General features: G+C 32.5%; 1 protein-coding gene across 1 annotated transcript in view; it reads right to left on the bottom strand.

Moving 5' to 3' along the window:
* LOC145321664 (uncharacterized) overlaps positions 1-2,562 on the bottom strand; it is a 129,519-nt gene extending 126,957 nt beyond the window's left edge. Inside the window, exon 1 of the mRNA XM_080163160.1 lies at positions 2,156-2,562. Coding sequence (XP_080019286.1) covers positions 2,156-2,230 — 75 coding nt within the window. The 5' untranslated portion in view covers positions 2,231-2,562. The remainder of the gene's footprint in view (positions 1-2,155) is intronic.
* Positions 2,563-23,165: the final 20,603 nt, after the last annotated feature.

Below are 23,165 nucleotides of genomic sequence, written 5' to 3'. Positions count from 1 at the left end.
TCTACTTTATATTAAAAATTTGCTATAATAATAATGAGAACTGAAGTCTCCGCTGGAAATGGAAAATATTATCCTTGTCACATACATATTATGCATTAAATGTAATATCATAATTTGACCCATAAATTAAACCTGCATGAATTATAACAACTTACACCATGGGATAAGTAAATATTGAAAGAAAAAAAATTAGATGTAACATCTAAAGAGGTTCCTAAGAAGTTTTCAGCTACTTTTTTTATATAAAAATTTTAGGTTTCCGTAAAGTCACAATATTTCTAAAAAAAATGGATGTCTTACTTATAAAGAATAAAATAGAGGCTACAAATTAACAAATTTCTATTTAAATCAGAGAGAGAGAAGACAATTGGCTGTTTATTGCACTAGTCCCCAAAGTTTTACAATTATGTTTTCTTATTCGTTGACTTAACAACTTTGGGGACTTCTAATTAATTTAGATTAGTTGGTTTACGTTTCAAACACTAATTTTAATCTAAAGAAGGGGTAATTTTGTGTATCATCATTTGGGATGAACATCAATTTATTAGCCATTGTCTAATCCCGTCAGATTCCTGCCCATTTACATATTCATAAATCTAAATTGTATACACGAGACAAATATGATATGGGCTTACTAACTTCTGTACCAACTTTTCTAATAATGAAATAATTTGATGTTCGTGTGTCTGTCTGGAAATTAGTTCACAAAAACAAGAAACAGTTATGACCATATGAATATATTAGGCTATCACATTTTAGATAAAGCCCAAATTGTGTCAAAATTGTAACAACAATGATCCATGTGACGTCATAAAAATGAGGGAGATGAGAGGAGAAGTGGGAAAAAAACCTAAAAAAGAGATGGATAATCGTCACATGGATGATTTTTTACACAAATTTGACACTATTTGGACTTTGTCAAATTTTACATTAATTTCAATAGCAAAAAATAGATCTAATAGACGGCAAAAACCATATGTTTGTCTATTATTATCATAGAAGCTAGAAAGGTTTGTCGATTTTTCTACAAATTTAACCTATATACTGAAAGTTAAAAGATCTTAATTAAGAAATAAAGTTAAAATTTATTTTTCATCTAAAAAAACTATTCTAATAAAAAATTATATAAAAAAGTTTGCATGACTTTTTTTTGTCAGAGATACGACTATGGCTGATAAATTGTTGTACATCCCCAATGATGATACAGAAAATCACCCCTTTCTGTGGATTACAATTAAAGAAGGAAACTTTAGACACTCAACTAAATGAACCAACCAATCAAAATTAAATAATTTTCCCCAAAGTTGTTGAGTCAATGAATAAGAAAACGTTATGTAAGACTTTGGGGACTAAAGTTATAAACAGCCCAAATGTCCCCTCCCTACCTGCTTTGTTGTAGAGTATGGTGAACTTTAAAATGTCAACATAAGATTTAGATTGTCACTCTAAAATTAGGTATTTCAAACAAAAACGTGTCTCCTGCTAAATTTTATATTTTAATATTCACACTGCTGAGATTATAACAAGGACAATATTGTCAATATGTAGGGAAAATAGAATTGAGAAATAGTATAAATATGGCTTTGTAATGAATAATTAAAGACGATAGGGAGCCAGGAGAGGATGGTGTGAGGTTATTGATTCCAACTTTTAAAATCCTTACTTTATATCTCGGGGTACGGATGTTAACTACATAGGTCCCAAGCTACCAACATATTAACTATTGCAGACAATCAACTCTTTGATTGTGCAACCTTCATCTGGAAGTTGAAACATTACGTAATAATGAGTTGCGCTTCTTTTGGGCTAAGGCATTCCCCCCCAACTCTCACTATTAATACCACTCATCTGACATAGCAGCGGTTAGTTTAGAAGACCGAGATTCGAACTCATAACCTCCCAAATCCCTCAGGGAGGGAGGGGACAATGGCCTGTTTATTACAATGGTTCCCAAAGTTTTATGATAACGTTTTCTTATACATCGGCTAAAACTTTGGGGACAACTTTGAGTTTTGATTAGATGGTTCATTAAGTTGACTATTCAACCACTAATTGTAATCTAACGAATGGTTAATTTTGTGTATTATCATTTGGGATGTACAGCAATTAATCAGCCATTGTCTTATCCCTTCAGATCCCCATTAACAATCCTTACCTTACAGTCCTGGGTAATTTTCTGTACCAGCCCTGCCAGCGAGTACATCAACTTTAAATCCGACTCCACGTTCATTTTCAATCTTTTTAACAACACAACCTTTGTCACAGAGTCACAACATCATTTTTTGAATTTTTTACACTTTTTATAAAATCACTTTGATTGACACTTAATATCACTATGATTATTTAACTGAAATCATGTTTTTTTATTAGGTAAGCAACCATCATATATGGATTTATTTGAAGAAAACCTGAAAATCAGTATTTTAATTTATTAAAACTATAATTAAACATTACTTTTAGAATATTTAGAACTAAAAAGAATAAGTGACACTGACAAAAATTTTAGATTTTTTCTTATTTTTTGGATTTACCGCACTTCCTCTCTTTGCATGGAAATATTTTACGATACTAAACTTTTATTATTGAGAAATAGAGAGAAATTATTGAGAGTGAGAGAGAGAGAGAGAGAGAGAGAGAAAGGAGGAGACACTTTAGGCTTCCGAGGTTTTGACATAAAGCTCTCCTAAGATATATAACTACGTAGACTCCCTGTTTACAAAATTCCAGAGTCTACGCGGTTTCCTTGTAAAATTTGACCGCGTAGAATTTATGTTTACTAAATAGCAGTAGCTACGCAGCGGTTGTCACAACTACTTTTGGCAGGGAGGGAGGGGACATTGGGCTGTTTATTACACTAGATTCTAATGCTAATGTCGTTTGGGTGAGTTGCACCTGGACTGAACAGTCAACTTGTCAACTCAAGGCCAGACTCTTGGTCCTTCACCTCATACCCGTAGTACAGTACATTACAGACAACCAACTCTCTGTGATGCACGACCTTTGTCTGAGAAGTCCTAACTGTGCATGGTAACGAGTTGCGCCTGTTTTGGGCCAAGGCATTCCCCCCACTCTAACTATTTACGTCGCGCATTTGACATAGTAGCAGTGGGAACCATGTTTAACGTCTTTAGTTTTGACGCGGTGTCGGACCGAGATTCGAACCTATCACCTTCCCGACGCCGAGCGAATGCGCTACGTGTTGAGCCACGGTCGCGGGTACACTAGATTCCAAAGTTTTCTAATAGTTTTATTCGGTTGCTTAACAACTTTGGGGGACTTTCATTGAAATTTGATTTGTTTTAACCACTGTTTGTACTCTACAGAAGGGGTAATTTTGTGTATCATCATTGGATATGTACAATAAATTATTGGCCAATGTCTTATCCCTTTAGATCCCTGACTTTTTGGGTGTAACAAGAACGATTTTGTTTATAAGTAGCGCAGCAATAACACACTAACAGCATCAACAGCATCTTACTACAAAAAGAACAATAAACTAAATAAAAAAATTGACAATTATTAAGGTTTTAAAGATTATTGGATAATAAATTTTTTTTAATGTAGAATCAATAAATCACATAATATGATATTCTTGTAGATTTCACAAATACCATTAGACGATTTATGTTTAAGATTTTAAAAATCCTTGAATAGAATTAAAAATGACTTTTTATATCAACTAATCCTGTTTATTTTGTGTTGTTATGATATCAACTTACGACAGTAGTCGTAATGTCTGTAGGTTATCATCATGTTGATAATATGTCAGACATGACCACTTTTTCATAAATGCTTTATTGTCAAAATTGACAATTTTATTACATGACCACTTTAATTTAATGTGATATAGTCTAAATTGAAAGTTCTTGTTTAAAAGTAAGAGGATGTTTTATGTTTGTGCGTGTGTGTAATGTACCTTTATGTGAAATGAGTTTAATTCAAATGATACCTACTTTATGTGAAATGTTTTATGTGAAATGAATTTATGTAAAGTGAATTTATGTCAAATATTACTGATCCGTAGGATCTCACTAACCAATGCAATGAAGCGATATGGTTCTCCTTTACAGTGGAGCTTCTCAAAGGTCTAGGAGAGGTTAACAACTATTTTAGGAGAAACAAAAAAAAGAAATCGCCGCAAGAAAAAAATAACCCCCCATCCCCCATTTTTCCATTTTACCACTAAAATTAAAACTAACTGATAGCAATCCTCAAACCCATAACACCTAGAGCCCCCAGAGGCCTCTCGGGGCGTATCTTCAAGTGTAGTTTTATAGGAGCTTCGCTTTTAGAATAATAAATTTTGAGTGAGGTGTTTATCTTTGCATACATCTTGCACAATAGTTTTTATACATTTTTAAACGCGAAGCTTTTCTATGAATAGGGTCTGCCTGTCCGTTACGGTTAGCTCTTTTAGAATTTAAAGACATGTGTGAATTGTCCTATCGATTTCAAACTTTGTATGGTGTTTCCTATAACAGTTAGGTATGATTGAGGAAGCGTAGCAACTCTACAATTGTTACCAGAAACTCCGTACGTCCAATTTAAGCATGTAGATTTTTAACCTTTTGAAAACAAGAGTGAGTTATTGTTTGTAATCTTTGTAAGCGTAGCTTTTAAACAATAAGGTTATACTTCCGTCTGTCCTTCCTAATAGCAAACAGGATAGCAATAGCAGAAACTTATAAATTGTCTGAAGATTTTTTGGTGATATATAAGAAGAGAAGCAACTTTACACTGAGAACCAAAAAATAGGCAATTTCGAATTTTCAGATTAGCGACTTAGACATTCATTTTGGATGATTATGCTATAAATAAATAAAATGTAGATATCTTTTGGTTATTAGTTTCAGTGTTAATTTGCTAAAAATCAGCACCAATGAAGCACAAGATCTCAAAAACAGCATTTGGAGGAAATATTAGTGAGCCAAAACATGTGCAAATAAAAAGAAAATAAATGGGAAAATTTTTTTTTTTTTTGCTCTATTCTCTTGTATTTTAGGTTTATTCTGTTGAATTAACACCTTTTAAAGGATTTATGCATGAATCATTATGATATTATCATCCTTGTTTTCTTTTTTATTATTTCATGCCACTTGCACACGAACACACAATTAAATCTACAATACTAAATGCATATTAAAAGGTTGAAATTTAAACTTAATTATTTTATGTTTTTTAGTAGCCCTAGATGCCTCTAAAGTCTTTGAAGGGAAGGGGAAGTCGACCCAAACATTTTCAATTGTAGTTTTAAAAAGAAAAAGAAAAAAAATTGGGGAGATGAGGCAATCTTTCTAGGGGCGATTTCTTTTGGTAGGGTGGTGGTACTCCCCCTTAAAAATGTAGGATCTACTGCAGTTTACGGTAAAATATTGCTGGTAAGCAATATTTCCAAAAATTTTAAAGGCTGCTAGCTGCCAAACGGCTGAAAGTACAGATCATGCCCGCACACTGTTTTAAGCGGCATAAGAAGGCCTACAAATAATCTGGAATAGCTATAAATCAATAATGCATAATTATCTCGCAGTGCAGAGAAATGCGCGAAAAAGACCTATTTTACGCGTTTTTTCTTCAGTGAAGCTTTCTCTGTGCATAATTGGATCTTGGCTATTCCGGATTATTTGTAGGCCTTCTTATGCCGCTTAAAATGGTGCGCGGGTATGATATGTATGTTTAGCCGTTTGGCAGCTAGCAGCCTTTAAAATTCATAGATTTTTGGAAATATTGCTTACCAGCAATATTTTACCGTGAACTGCAGTAGATCCAAAATGTATTAAACCTTCCTAGGACCTATAAGAAGCTCCACTGTAAAGGGGAACCGTATTGGTTCATTGGTTAGTTAGATTCTGCGGTAAACATACACACAGAAAGACAGGTAGATATTCTTTTACTTTATTATCAGTATTTTTTCTTTGAAATACATTACTTGTTACATAATACAAAATAAAAGGTGTTGGATGTTTTTTTTTGTGTCTAATACGGAGAAGCTTTAAGTCTTTAAGGAAGCTTCTTTAAGGTCCTATTTTATGAATGGAAGTAAAAATTTCCCCCTCCCTAAAAATATTAAATAAAGACTCTTCTTTATTTTAACCTCTTAAAAAAAACTAAAGGTATAGTTGCACGAAGTGCATTTAACGAGTTTGGGGTACTTGTAGAAGTAAATGTTTTTGTATAATATGATATAAATATAGGTTATATATTAAGATATTTCAACTAAAAATAAACTTTTACCAGGCAGTTTTTGAGTTACGTCCAAAAATGTCTTATTTGTGTAGGTAAAAGTCACGATTTCAGTCTTGATATTTAAAAATTTAAATTCTTTCAAATATATGCCTTATAAATACAGTTAAAACCACCTAACAGGAAAAAATATGACAACCCAATCTTTCCCGATTTTGTATAATTTTTGATGGAACACGACTCCAGTGACGTCATATTTTTCTTTCCCGAAAAAGGAAGGGGCGAAGAAAATCTCTTCAAAAGAGATGGGGAAAACCCCCTTTTCTCCCATCTCTTTTTTTTCTTCTCCCCTTCCCTTTTTCGGGAAAGAAAAATATGACGTCACTGGAGTCATGTTCCATCAAAAAATATACAAAATCGGGAAAGATTGGGTTGTGTCAAAAATATGTGTTTCACTAAATTCACATTCAAATGCATTTCGTGCAACTACCCCTTTATAAAGTGATAAGTACCTAGAAGCTATGGGTAGTCTTGATGTTATTCAGGTTCTTTGGGATTTGATATTTACCCATATTAATTTTTTAAGGGGGGTAAGGGCTAAGGTATACCCCCCCCCCCCTATATACGTCTCTATCTACATTACATGTTTAGTCATATTGCATTCTCTTTAATCTTTTTTTTCTTTCAAATACGAATACCTGCAAAAACCTGATCAGTTTAATTTAGGCCTCTTTCACCCCCCCCCCCCAAAAAAATAAAAAATTAAGGGAAGTTTTTCTTTTCTTTAAATGCGGCAAACCAAAAATAGATTTATTAAATTTTTATTGACAAAAATAATTCTATTAGTACTAATACTTTTGGCAATTTATACCATTTTAACAATTTCCTATTATATAAAGTAATAAGCTTTTTTGTTTGCAGCGAAGGATCTCGCTAACCATATGGGTTTCTTTTACAGTGAAGCTTCTTTTAGGTTCAGGGAATGTTTTTAAGCATTTTGGGGGATGGCATCTTCACCATCAAAATCAAAATCACCCTCTCCCCCCCAAATGTTTTTTACTTTTAGAAAAAAACTTAAAATGAAGGGAGGGTCGACTTTTCCCACTCCCCTAGACGCTTCTAGGGGCGCAGCCGCTAAAAGTATAAAAAAAGTAAACAGATTTGTTCTGCCATGTGACAGCCCTTTTTTAATGCCAAAGATGTAAGAACAAGTTAATTATAACACATTCGAAATGAAGAAAATCTATGGTTGAATAAAAAGCAAATACATATAAGAAAGGTTGGTATTTAAAGTCCAAAAAACTGTAATGTAAAATGTTAGCATACCCAGTGTTCCAGTGATTCAGCCAAATAACTTGTGTTTTTTCATGATGAGTAGATATAATAGCAAAAGAATAGAAATATTAAAGGCTGACGAACCCCAAACTGTCCCAGTTTTGAGCAAGACGATTCCTGTGACGTCATATAAAAAGGGAAGGGGGGAAAAATATCTTCCCTTTTCTCCCATCTCTTTTGAAGAGATTTTCTTCCCCCCTTCCCTTTTTATATGACGTCACAGGAATCGTCTTGCTCAAAACTGGGACAGTTTGGGGTTTTTCTTAAAGGCTGCCAGAATTACTTCGGTTATTACTTTTTAGGAAGTTTTTTTTAATATTTAAAAAGCTTTCCAACTCTCAACTCATATCATTAATCTTATATCTCAGTTGCTATTAAGCTTAGATTTCTAATTTCTTTTGTTAAGATTTACATGAGCAAAAAATAAGAACCTTCTCTATAATCAACTTGGTTTTTCCGTTTGTTTTAACATTTATATATTTAAGGGGTTTGCTACTTATAGTTATTGTCATATTTATCAGGAACCTAAAGGGATAAGACAATGGCCGATAAATTGATGTACATCCACAATGAGGATACACAAAATTACCCCTTCTGTATATTGAAATTAATGAACACTCAACTTAATAAACAACCCAATCAAAATTCACTAAAGTCCTCAAAGTTGTGAATCCAACGGATAAGAAAACGTTATTATAAAACTTTGGACACTAGTGTAATAAACAGCCCATTGTCCCCTCTCTCGCTCTCTCTCTCTGCATATTTGTGCTAAACTCGGCAGATTTAGTATATGCGTAATTGATTGAACCCCAAAAAACCTACATTAAAAATGTATGCTTCTGGTGAAATACATTTTTTACTGCTACAAAGATATTTAGGTAATACTTAACATGACATCTAGTAAAAAAAATCGTGAGAATATTTTTTTACGCTTATGTAAGAATAGAGATTTATTTAGCAGTGTAAATCGTTTTTAACCATATTATTAAAAAGCGAAGCTTTTCTATAATTAGGGTTGGTCCGTCCGTCCGTACGTCTGGAACGGATAGCTTTTTTCGTTAATTTAGGCATGTTAGAATTGTCCTATCGATTTTAAACTTTGCATGGTGATTCCTGTATTAGTTAGGTACGGTTAAGAAAGCATAGCAACTCTATAATCATTACCAGAATGTCCGTACGTCCATTTTAAACATGCTGATATTTTATTTGATCTAATTATCCGATTGATCTGATTTTTGGTATACTGATTCCTGGGACAACAAAGTATAATGTAATAAGCGAAGCAACTCTATAATCAAGTCCTAAAATTGTAAGTATGTCCATAAACATTATTCTGTATCAAGCAGTCTTTCAACAAATTTACTTACAATTTTGCTTCGACTCTTATTCATTTGTATTCTGATTTTTCAGTTATGACACTATACAAGTGTTAATGTCCGTATGTCCTACCGTTTCTGTGCTTCGCTTTTATGGATGTTGTCATCCTTGTTAAATAAATTTTCTCTTAATATGTTTTGACTTTATTTTGTACTTTTGGTTTGGGGCTTTGGGCTTTGCTGAGAGCAAAAAGTAGCATAAAACCAAAAAAAAATAAATGAGCCTTCCCTGAGAATCTTAACTTAATTGGATCAGCAATTTCAGAAGTTTAGCCCAAACATTTTAAAAGAATTTTCCATGTTTTTTTTTTATAAAATTAATTTGATTTCATCTTTTATTGTTTCGTTATCCTCAAAAAGTTTTTTTTTTATTTTCTTTTTTAGAAAAAAAACTTAACAATAATGAGTTAAAGTTAATGCACAAAAATTTCCCTAAAAAGCTCTTAATATGTTTATACAAATGTAATAATGCATTAATAATGAATAAATTTTAAGTTTTTCTTAAAAATTAAGTTTCAATTTGGCAATGATATAAATGCAATCCATTTAAACAAGGATAAAGATACTCAAAGTTTAATATACAATTTTACAAATTGTTTATGGATTCTATAGTAGATCTTTTACCCGCGACCGAGTCTCAACACGTAGCGCATCCGCTCGTCGTCGGGAAGGTGATAGGTTCGAATCTCAGTCCGACACCGCGTCATAACTAAAGACGTTACAAATTGTTCCCACTGCTATAATATCAGATGCGCGACGTAAATAGTTAGATTGGGAGAATGCCTTGACAGGTGCAACTCGTTACCATGCACAGTTGGGACTTCTCAGACAAAGGTCGTGCATCTCAGAGAGTTGGTTGTCTGATGGGCGAATGGACGCTTTACACCGCAATCATAAGCAGAGTATGTTTCAAGGTGCGTGGAGAGAGGTCTAGTACCCGAAGCGACACCAAGCCCCCTAGAGTCTTAACTCTTAACTTCTATATTTTGTCATGTTTAATTAAAGAAACTAGTTAATATTCGGTGGATTAGCCAAGCCATACTAAAAATTATTGCCCAGTTCACAAATACCTTTTTAACATTGGTCAACCTAAAGCTTCTATAGTTCGACCTAAAATTTCCAGAGGTTGACCTTTGTCTTTTATAAACTGGGCTTATGTTAGTTTTATGGCATTTTCCATAGCTATCTATAATACAATGCGATAAATAACTATTAATTTCTTTTTTCATTTTAAGAAACCTAACTTGATTTAGACAATTACCAGAGCATATGTAACGCAATACTGCATGCGCCAAAAACTTTTTTGAGTTTTATGTCAGTATCCTTGGACAATACCAAGTTTGATGGTTTCAAAGAGGGAAAGCACAATGAGAGATAAGTTAATTTTCTCCGAATTTTTTTCATCTTAAAAATGGATATAGAATACGTGGATATTGTAAAAGATTCTCGCATACCCTGATAAAATGTTTATCCCAGCTGGCTAATATAACAATACCCCCATCTCCATCCCTTATGACTTTATCCCATCCTCTCTTTCCTGACCATGGAGGAACGTATTAACCAATATCTGAAGACTAAATAAGCAATCTAAAGTGACGACAAAAGTTCTCCTGTCATAAAATCTATATGCATAATGTTTCCATTAAAAAAATAAATTGAGATATTCTTTTTTATATTCCATTGTTCTATCCCTGTATTCACTGCTATGTTTACTCTTGGCCTGAAAATCTTGGCTCATCTCAATCAAATTCAGATGTGCTGAAAATGGATTGTCTATTTCTCCCTTAATTTTCAAAGTTGTACAGCAGATAACCCAATCATTGCAAGCGCTATTTTCAGCTACTCCGGTCAAAGGGAAAAGCGATATAATGTATAAACGATTTATAAATTATACATTAAAAATTTAAATTTTTTAAAATTTTGATTTTTTTTTGGAAGTTTGAAGCTTTTTTTTATCTAGTAGTAAATATTGAGATAGGACGCGGAAGCTAGGTACACTTTCGGAAACTAAATTTCAGTACATCCAAATTCAGTATGAGGTCCAGAGTCTATCTAAGCATTATTATAACACTAGTGTAAGATTGCAGAGACAAAGAGGAAGAGAGGGGACAATGAACTGTTAATCACAAGTTAGTCCCCAAACGATTTCTAATAATAACGATTAACGAATATAATAACGATTTCTTATTCGTTGACCTAACAACTTTGGGGTCTTTTAGTAATTTTTGATTGGTTGGTTTATTAAGTGCAGTATCCAAACGTTTTAATTACTAATTATAATCTACACAACGGGTAATTTTGTGTGTCATCATTGGAGATGTACATCAATTAAGCGGCCATTGTCTTATCCCTTCAGATCCCTGGGTCCAAAGTATCTCCTAGCATCGTTATAACCCTAGTCTAATTTTATCAATTGCTCAAAATTAAAATTTGCTTCATAAGCGTAATTTGTAACGTGTCGGATGGCTGTCAAGAAAGTTTATAACTATTATGGGAGAAGGTACCACCACCCTTCCAAGAAAATCGCAACTAGAAAAAAATGCTCCCCCTCAATAATTTTTTTTGTTGCTTTTTCTTGGTAAAACTATAATTGAAGATATCAAGTGCTCCTAGAGGCAGTTTTAAATCCAATAAAGGATCCAATTACACTGGATTTAAAGACTAATCAGCTTCATATTTACGTCGATTTTAAACCCACATGAACCTATTCTGATAATGTCCTAATGCATACAGTCTATTGTCGATATAACAACAGCTCTAAAGTTTAACCATGTTAATTATGATAACTCTTTGAATTCATGGATCTAAAGGGACAAGATAATGGATGATAAATTGATGTACAACCCCAATGATGATACACAAAATTTCCCCTTCTGTAGCTTTATTTAGTGGTTAAAACGATTCGACACTCAACTTAATGAACCATCCTGGTCCCCAAAGTTGTTAATCCAACAAATAAGAAAATGTTATTATAAAACTTTGGAGACAAGTGTAATAAACAGCAAAATGTCCCCTTCCACTCTGTATTTTGATAACTCTATGAATTAATGTTAATTTATGGAATTTGATTTGATACTTGTTATTGGCAGGAAGGGGGAGGGGACATTGGGCTGATTATTACGCTTTTCCCCAAAATTTTATTTTCTTATTATTTAACAATTTTGGAGACTTTAATGAATTTTGATTTTGTTAGTTTATTAAGTTAAGTGTTCAAACGTTTCAACCACTAATTTTACGCTACAGATCTGGTTATTTTGTGTATCATCATTGGGGATGTACATCCATTTATCGGCCATTGTCTTATCCCTTTAGATCCCTGGAACTAATGGTAACTCTTTGAATTAATGTTAAATTTTGGAATTTGATTAGATCCTTGTTATTGGGGACCTGCTGTTATCATGAATTAACCTAACCTAACCTATGTAAATGACTATTTATTATGGTAAGTTAATGAAAACTTTGAAGACTTTAATGCATTTTGAAGGGTTGGTTCATTAAGTTAAGTGTCCAAACGTTTTAACTACTAATTGTAATCAAAAGGAGGGTATAATCATTGGGCATGTACATCAATTTATCGGACAACGTCTTATCCCTTTAAATACCTAAAATGAAATAAATTATTATAATGTAGCCACGGTCATTTTTCAAATATGAGAAAACGAATAATAGCTATTTATCACATCGTATTATAGACAGCTTTTCGCGGATTTTAAGATGTTAAAAAACTAGCAAAACCGGTTTTAATTTTGAGATTTTTCAGTATTGCTCGGAACCAGTTCTAATCCAGCGGATATTAATTGGTTTTAAAGCCATACTGTAAAATATATTGTAGTAATTAATACTAGTTTTGATAGACCGGGCCTCAGGTCCCTCGGGGATAACATTTTAATATGTGCGGAAAGCTATCTATAATACGATGGTATAAATGACTATCATAATTTAAATATTTAATAAATAATTATGTAAGAACACGTACAAGATGTATAAAATGTATCTTCCCCAGGGATCTAAAGGGGACAATGGCCTATAAATTGATGTAAACCCATAATGATACACAAAATTACCCCTTCTATAGATTATAATTAGTAGTTGAAACGTTTGGACACTAAATACAATGAACTAACCAATAAGAATTCAAAATAGTCCCCAAAGTTGTTGAGCCAACGAATAATAAAACGTATTATAAAACTTTGGGGACTATTGAATATACAGCCCAATTTCCACTCCCTCCCTGATAATTTCCCCTTTTCCTGGAATGTTTATAAAGATTAGAAAAATTAGGTGTAGTCACGGGAAGAATAACAAATTCATATATCCATTATTTTGTTATCAAAACAATTCACACCTTCCCCCTTCCTTTTATATTTTTGATATTAGTGGATAAAATTAGTTGCGTGAACAGTGATTCATTAGGGAATGTGAAACCTTAAGAAAAAAGCGGAAAATGTGCCTTCTAAATTTTATTTTAAAAGGGGTCATCCTCTTACACCCCCTTTCTAAACACTTATGCAAAGAAATTAAATTGATTTTCAAGATTTAATGAAAATGGGAAAAAATTGTGTTTGATAACATTGACGGTTAGCAAATAGGTTTGACTGACGGACTTTCAATTTACAAAGTGGAAGCAGTTTGGTTATCATACATTTGTACTAATTTAAGATTTATATGAATATTCATAAAATTAATTGATTGCTTAAAAGCAAAGTTGGATAATTTTTGAAAATTGATTTAATCGCCTAAATCAATACTTATAACCATGAGTGTGGGTAAGTGTGGTGTCAACAGTCAAATTAAGCTCTTTATAGTACCTTTAAGAAATGATGTCATATGATATAAATGACCAATACATAGACTTAAGTACCAATGGCAGGACAGTGTAACGTCATTTTTTACAGGCAGTAAAAAAGTTCCCTAGTAATCACAGGTAGTTAGCCCAACTTCCCTCCCACCTTTTATAAACGTCTTTCCTCACAAAATGACAAGAGTTTAAAGCAAGGAGGGTTGAGCTATATGCAGGTGATTAATAGGATTTTGCCGTCAAATTCCAAGCATTGTTAAACTCGATCAATTATTCTAAATTTTTAACGCCCCTTACTTACTTTTGTCAAGCAATGTATAAGCATCTACAACAAAATTCTCTATTTTAAACAAATTTCATTTCTTTTTAAATGGGTTAATTTTGTTAGTTTGGAAATTGTATTACCTATTGAAGTTTTTTTATAGCATTATATGAAATTGTAAAAAATCATATTTCTTACCTTTATAATGTTTTTAAAAAATGCTTAAAATCACTTTTCCCGTTTTTTAAGAAAAAAATTGAGATATTTTGGTAAAAGTATTAGAAACTTTGACATGTTTCATTTTTTTAATTCTACTGGTGGAATTTTTTAGCACAGTAATCTAACCCCTACTAGTTTTAAAGTAAGCTGCATAGGGGGTATTAAATTAATGATATTTCTCGTATTCATTCGAATCCGGTGGATAGGAACCGGTTCTCATCCATACGAAAAAACTATGTCTAGCATCGTATCATATCCAGCTTTCTACGAATATAGAAATGTACAATCATAAGATTAAAACTAGTTTTAATCTCATAATTGTACATTCTATATCCGTGGAAAGCCGTTTATAATACGATGCGAGAAATAACTATTACAATTTTTAATTATTTAAGGGTAAGACAAGGAAGGAAGGATTAGGACGGAGATTAGGAAATTTTTATATTTTAAAGGATTTCTTTAAAGAACGTGTCCTAACTTTTGTGATTTAAAAAAATAGCTATTAGTTTTCCTGAATATTTTCAATTTCACACAGTTTTTCAAATTGTTTACAGAATACCTATACCTATCTACAAATAAACAGGGTGATATATACACATAAAATATTCTAAATTTTTAATTTCATTAAAATATTGCTTAAAAAGTTGAAATAAAATTTGTTTTTAAGAACTTCTTGACTTACCCTTTTAAAACTAGATGTAAAAAGTTCTTATTTACAAATATGCATTGTACGAATTTAGATTCTAAATTTACCCCCCCCCCCTCACACCATGATCAGTAGTCAAATTGAGTCTAAATGTTACTCTTAGTGTTCTAAGCAGGCGTTTCCTTGTTCACAATAGGACATTTCCTCAATTAATTATTACTACTTTCACTTAATACTAGCGGCTAGGGGGAGTTTAATTTGATAATTCTATTTTTTATACCTGTAAAGGATAACCATAAGTATAACGATTCAGCAATTAGCGAAATCCTTCGAAACAAATAAACAAACAAACATCCTGTTACTTTATTATAAGGATAATAGTACCGTCAAATTCAAATCATGCATTAAGATTCTATAAAAAAAAACAAGGATGACAACATCCATAAAAGCGAAGCTTTGAAATGGTTAAATAGCAGAAATGAAAAGCAGAATATAAATGTAGAAGCCTAAACAAAATTTCAAGTAAATTTGTTTAAAAACTGCTTGAATACTGGACACCTGTTTCAGGACATACTTACATTTTTAGGACTTGATTATAGAAATGCTTCGCTTATAAAATTGTAACATGTTGTAATTGGAATCAGTGCTTCAAAAATCAGATGAATAGGATAATCAAATCATATATCTTTGGTTTTCAAAAAAGTATATTTTTTGAAACAATATAAATAATAAGGTGTGTATGTGTGTGTAAAGTAGGATCTTTTTTACCGCTGGACCGATATGGTTCTTCTTTACATTCTCCTTAACATTTTCTTAGGTCTACATTTATTATTGTCTGTTTGTCTGACCATTTAATATTCGTTTAGCTTCGCTATTATGGATACTATGGTTTTGACCCTAGCCTCTAGGGGCTTAGCCCCAAGAGGTATACCTACCCGGCGGAAAAAAATGCGAATGAATCGAAATTTTTTTTAAAAATTGGGGGGGGGGTTGGTTATTGGGGGGGGGGGGTCGGGGGTGTCCCACCCTCCAAAAAAATAGCCCAAAACCACCACAGGACCAGTAGGTATATTCCCTGAAGAGTAGAATCCGATCGGTTTAGTGGTTACCGAGATCTTAAGGGACAGACAGACAGACAGTCAGAGAGACAGACAGACATCAAGCTACTTTGTATTATAGATTATCGTTCATGTTTGTATGCCAAGAAACGAGTAACTTTTATACAAATATATATATCAATGGTTTTTCTTATTTGGTGGCCATATCTACTAAGGAAATCTAAAAAATAGCCAGGGGTACATATATATGACAATGAACCAGAAATTAGGTTAAATACTAGTATCTTTTAGGATCGGAGTTTGCAGGGATTTTAAGGAATAAAACAATGGACGAAGTAGCTCAATGATGATAAACAAAATTACTCCCTCTTTAGATAAAAATTATTGGTTAAAAATTTAAACTTTTGATATGAATCAACCAATTAAGTACTAAATCTTTAAACCAAATTCAGTACAATTTACAGTCCAATGTCCCATCCCTCCTTTCTTGCATATTTGAGATTTGATGGCCTTCTATATTCATGACGGGTATATCACAACTAGAATAAGATTTTACATAGTTTACCAGAAGGTTGAGATATATTCCTTCTCAAAGAAGTAATAAGTAAATTCGAATTAATTTAAAACCAAACGGTTTTCCAGTATGGCCGTATTAAAGACAATTACCACGAATTAAATAATGAAAATCATAAAACAAAATCCAGTTTAGTTGGCCCGGGCCTTCGATCGAAAATAAAGAAAGTCTCAAAAAAATCAGCATGTAACGTCATAAAATGCGATAAATAACTATTATTTCATTTCATCTGCGTTTGTTGGTTTAATAACTTACAAGATTTTGATATTAGACTAGATTTTCTTCTTCATTTTAAACTTAAAAAGAGAGAAAAGTGTGATATAAGCTTTACTCTATTATATACTAGCAGTAAAAACTTTCTTAATGTATTCTTGGGACATTCAAGTGGTTATAATAGTGAGGAGCTTGAATATATACCAGTGTTGTAGAGTTGGTTATAGTTACACAGTAGTTATAATAGTGAGTAGCTTGAATAGACAATAGTGGTATAGAGTGGGTTATTCACAGAAGTTATAATAGTGAGGAGCTAGAATAGATACTAGTGTTATAGAGTGGGTTATAATTACACAGTAGTTATAATAGTGAGGAGCTAGAATAGATACCAGTGTTATAGAGTGGGTTATATACAGTAGTTATAATAGTAAGGAGCTAGAATATATACTAGTGTTATAGAGTGGGTTATTCACAGTAGTGAAATAGTGGGTAGCTTGAATAGATACCAGTGTTATAGAGTGGGTTATACACAGTAGCTATAATAGTGAGGAGCTAGAATAAATACAAGTAGTTATAATACAGTATATACAGTAGTTATAATGGTGAGTGGCTTGAATAGACAATAGTGTTATAGAGTAGATTATATGCAGTAGTTATAATAGTGAGTAGCTTGAATAGATAATAGTATTATAGAGTGGGTTATATACAGTAGTTATAATAGAAATTAGCTTGAATAGATAATATTGTTATAGAGTGGGTTATATGCAGTAGTTATAATAGTGAGGAGATAGAATAGGTAATAGTATTATAGAGTTGGTTATTCATAGTAGTTATAATAGTGAGTAGCTTGAATAGATACCAGTGTTATAGAGTTGGTTATACACAGTAGTTATAATAGTGAGGAACTAGATACCAGAAATATAGAGTGTTTTTATACACAGTAGTTCTAATAGTGAGGAGCTAGAATAGACAATAGTGTTATAGAGCGGGTTATAAACTGTAGTTATAATAGTGAGTAGCTTAAGTAGATAATAGTGTTATAGAGTTGGTTATAATTAAACAGTAGTTATAATATTGAGGAGCTAGAATAGATACCAGTGTTATAGAGTTGGTTATAATTAAACAGTAGTTATAAAAGTGAGGAGCTAGAATAGATAATAGTGTTAAAGAATAGGTTATAATTACAGTAGTTATAATAGTGAGGAGCTAGAACAAATACCAGTGTTATAGAGTTGGTTATAATTACACAGTAGTTATAATAGTAAGAAGCTAGAATAGACAATAGTGTTAGAATAGATACTAGTATCATAGAGTAGGTTATATACAGTAGTTATAATAGTGAGTAGCTAGAATAGACAATAGTGCTATAGAGTAGGTTATATACATTAATTAAAAAGTGAGGAGTTAAAATAGATACTAGTATTATAGAGTGGGTTATACACTGTACTTATAATAATGAATACCTTAAATAGATAATAGTGTTATAGATTAAACAGTAGTTATAATATTGAGGCGCTAGAATAGATACCAGTGTTATAGAGTAGGTTATAGTTACACAGTAGTTATAATAGTGAGGATCTAGAATAGATAATAGTGTTATAGAGTGGGTTATAATTACAGAGTAGTTATAATAGTTAGGAACTAGAATAGATACCAGTGTTAGAGAGTGGGTTATCTAATAATTTTAATAGTGAGAAGCTAGAATATATACCAGTGTTATAGAGTTGGTTATACAGAGTAGTTATAATAGTGAGGAGATAGAATAGACAATAGTGTTCTAGAGTAGGTTATTATACACAATAGTTATAATAGTGAGGAGCTAGAATAGATAATAGTGTTATAGAGTGGGTTATAATTACACAGTAGTTATAATAGTGAGGAGCTAGAATAGATTTAGTGTTAGAGAGTGGGTTATACAATTACATAGTAGCTATAATAGTAAGGGGCTAGAATAGATACCAGTGTTATAGAGTTGGTTATACACAGTAGTTATAATAGTGAGGAGCTAGAATAGATAATAGTGTTATAGAGTGGGTTATATACAGTAGTTATAATAGTGAGGAGCTAGAATAGATAATAGTGTTATAGAGTGGGTTATAATTACACAGTAGTTATAATAGTGAGGAGCTAGAATAGATACCAGTGTTAGAGAGTGGGTTATACAATTACATAGTAGCTATAATAGTAAGGGGCTAGAATAGATACCAGTGTTATAGAGTTGGTTATACACAGTAGTTATAATAGTGACAGGGATAAATAGTGAGGAGCTAGAATAGATATTAGTGTTATAGAGTGGGTTATATACAGTAGTTATAATAGTGAGGAGCTAGAATAGACAATGGTGTTATAGAGTAGGTTATACACAGTAGTTATAATAGTAAGGAGCTAGAATATGTACAAGTGAAATAGATTGGGTTATTCACTATAGTTTGTTAATATGTTCTTAGGATATTTAACTAGTTATGCTTGGTGCTGCTTAATTGCACTGTCATGAATCTAAACTCCCCAATTTATAGACTGTATTTGTACACTTTATACACTGCATATTAGTCTATATCTCACTTACTAATAATTAATATAGATCATCAATCCCTGTATTAAACCAATAGGATCAAATTGTATGAACAATCCCACCACATAATTGGTTAGAAAGTGTACATTTTAAATTAACCTTTCAATTAATTCATTTGACATACAGAAGAACAAATAATATACATTTACAAATTTTAAAAAAGTATAAAAAGCCCTGTATTAAACAATTTTGTTTCATTATATCCTATATAGCTACTCTACTATAAAAGAAGTATTCTTAGTTTCTATCAATATATTGGAAATAAGTAACATAAAATATTAAAGCAATTTCTTTTCAACAGGCTATCAAACGGAAATATTAATGTGAACGGTAGAACTACTTATAGCGCCAGTAAACACAAATTTCCCCTGATTCCTGATTATTTTTCTACGCGTCTGTTGGGAGCTAAAATTTAGCCTTAAACCATCCAAGACTAAAATAGGGTCATAGGAGAAACGCAGGAGTCCCAAACGTCGGAATGTAAAAACGCAGGAGTGGACACTTAACCTAACCTAACCTATTTTAAACCATATTTTAGGTTTTTAAAATCCCAAACCCCTGTGGGGGGGGGGGGGCTTATTTGTCTAATCATATCTTAACCTAACCTAACCTGTTTATAAATACTTACTTATTAATCAATATTTTAACACTCCTGCGTTTGTCCATTCCAACGTTTGGGATTCCTGCGTTTGTCCTGGAACCCAAAATAGAAATAATAAATTTAAGCTTCTAAAATAATAAAGAGAACTTAATTGGTTCAGTAGTTTACTACTTGCTACCTTTCTACTTTATTTGAAACAAAGAAAAAATTGTGATGAATATGTGAATATAGTCAAATATTCTATATCTATATATTGGCCAAAAGGTCGACAGACATATACAAATAAGAGTAGCTACGCAACAAAAAAATCAGACAGACAATTTGATGTAAACAACACATTTGATTAATAATTAATTAAAGTGAATTTCATTGTTTGTTTTCATTGCACTTATGGAAAGCAAGACAAATAAAACAGGGACAATTATGTCATAGGTAGCACAGTAACAACAATCTAAAAGTAATAGTATGTGGTAAAATTTAGATTAGATTAGTAGATACATTTAAAACAATTAACACATTAATTTAAAGCAATAATAGCACATTGACTGATAAGAATATTAAAATGTTGTTTGTTGTTTGATGTAGTTGTTTTTAGTGCTAATTAAAAATGACCTAATACTGTCCTACCATTGGTCAATTAAATTATATACTGGCCTGCCATTGGTAATTTAGTCTGTTCTGCTCACAGCAACCTGGCAAATCACTGTGCATGCAAGTGGCTTCACTATTGAGCCCCTAGCGGCCCTGGTACCCACTCCTTAAATTATATAAACCTTACCATTACCTATAAGAAGCTACATTTAAAACAACCATATTGGTCGAGTGATCATCAAGATCTTTGTATACAGGATGACTTGGTTTGTTTTATATTGAATTTAAACATTTATTTATTAAACATGATAAAGTTTTATACTTTTGGCTATCCCTATCACTCTGAAAGTTTTCACCACTCTTAGTAGAACAAAATAGCTGAGTAAGATCTATAATAAATATAATCTACATAAGGGCTAATTTTGTGTAACATCATTGGGAATGTACATCAATTTACCGGCCATTGTCTTATCCCTTTATATCCCTGGTTTTCACCCCTCTTAGTAGAACAAAATAGCTGAGTAAGATAATCTATAATAAATGCAGTATACCATCACTTCTGCATAATTTCATATGTTACTTTTTTTCTCTCAAAAAGACACAATCATTATTGAAAATGAACATTCATGAAAATGTTTGTCTGTGTTTAGAAAAGGATCTTACTATTCACCGATATGCTTCTTATCTAAAGTAAAGCTTCTTAACCCTTTACAGTCGGGCCCCTTGCCGCACCTTAATCGGTCGGGGGGGGGGGGCGTTCAACGCCCCCCCTTATTATCTCAGTTCCTATTAGAGCTAGAGGACTAATTTTTTTTGTGCAAGTCCCCTGTTTGATAATGAATTTCCGACCTTTTATAAGTCTAAGTCAATTTTCGCTTCCTTCACCCTTTTATTTAACAACCTTTGTTTTTAGGTCATTTTTTACTTAAAAATTTCAAACGGCTGTAATTTTCTTATTTTTGAAGCTAGAAGAAAATTTTTTTTCCAGAAAATGTTTATCTTTGTGTAAATTTTACATTAGAAATATCAAAATATAAATTTCAGCGGCCGCAGCTGTACTTGGCAGCTGCCAGCCGCCGCAGTCAGCGGTCGGCGGGAAAACGGCGGCGGATCTTTATGAAATTTTAATACGTTATGTAGACATGTAAGAAAAACTTAAGTTTAAAATTTGAAGTCTCTAAGTCAAAAATTGCGGCCACAGGAGCCTTTTAAAGATTTCTGGAGACCTGGAGGATCAGGACCTGCAGGATCATACCTGGAACCTGAAAGTGACTTGAACACCTGTCTTTCATATAAGGATGTACTACTAGAGGAATTTTTAGTATTTTGCTATGATAAAATGCTTTGTTTTAGTCAAAAAAAAATTTTGCTCTTTACCTGGATGACCCTGCCAGGTTTCTGGCATCCTGTGCCCGCCAGGATGGAGATATTCAAAAAATTCCAACTCTCAGTTATGTGTCATACCCATACTTAAAAAGTCAAGCAGTTTGGGCTCTTTATCTTTCACACACAGAAAATGAGATAGAAAAAAACGGAGGGGGGGGCGTTCAACGCCCCCCCCCCCCCGACCGTTAAGGGTTAAAGGACAAATGAAGATTTAAATAAAACTATTTTAAGGAAGGGTACTTCCACTTATATAAGTGAAATAGCCCTTGGAAAATACCCCATACACAAATTAAAATTTGAGGGTCAACATACTTCCCTCAAGGGCCACTAGGGGCGTAGACGCCAGTAGTAAATAAATTATAAATTACTAAGAATGAACTAAAGGGAAAAGGCAATTTTTATTTGGTTATTTTGTAGAATATTTATTTCATTAAATGAAACATTTATTATATAGTTGGATAGCTTGTTTGGTGGTTTATTTTTTTCTTTAGTTATAATTTGCAAAATTAGTATAGGTTTGTTAATAAGATGTTTTTGGAGAAAGTAAAGATACACCTCAATATTAAGTACTACCATAAACACTTCTCTAAATATCTTTTATTTACATCCTTTTTCATTTGCTCTCTCTCTCTCTGTCTCTTTCTCTCTCTCTCTCTCTCTCTCTCTCTCTCTCTCTCTCTATCTCTATCTATCTCTATCTATATATCTCTCTTTCTCTCTCTCTCTCTCTCTCTCTCTATACCTCTCTCTCTCTCTCTCTCTCTCTCTCTCTCTCTCTCTCTCTCTCTCTCTCTCTCTCTCTTTCTATCTATTTATCTCTATTTCTATTTTTCTCTTTCATTTTTATAAACATTTTGAACCTCTATATATTTTCCTTTTTGTTTTAGTTGTCCCCATTTTCGGATTTCATAAAAATGGCAAGTTTCATAGGTTCTGAAATGGTTTTAAGCTATTCTGCAAATATTTGACCAAATTTGAAATAGAATATTAAACAGATGATGTCAGTTTTTGATACAAAGTAGGAATTTTCAAATCACTACTGCCCTTCCTTCCCTAGATGCTTGGTGCGAATCAGCTAGTTCATTTCATTAATCCTATTATATAAAGTAATAAGTTTTTTGTCTGTAGCGAAGGATCTGGACAACCGTTGATTCTCCTTTACAGTAAAGCTTCTTATAGCTTCTTATTGGGGGAGGATATCTCCACCCTCCCAATAAAAAAAAACCCCTCCCAAGAAAATTTTAATCCTCCTTTTAAAAATCATTTAAAATTAGGTGAGAGGATCGACTTTTGCTCCTCCATCCTTAAGTTCTCCTAGTTGCTTCTAGGGGCGTAGCCGCTAGTAACTATATGA

Source organism: Acartia tonsa, chromosome 6 (genome assembly GCF_053477335.1).
Source record: "Acartia tonsa isolate MP-2025a chromosome 6, ASM5347733v1, whole genome shotgun sequence".
Classification (NCBI taxonomy): Eukaryota; Metazoa; Arthropoda; class Copepoda; order Calanoida; family Acartiidae; genus Acartia; species Acartia tonsa.
The sequence above is the reverse complement of the archived record's forward strand: the minus strand, read 5'-3'. Positions and strand labels throughout refer to the sequence as shown.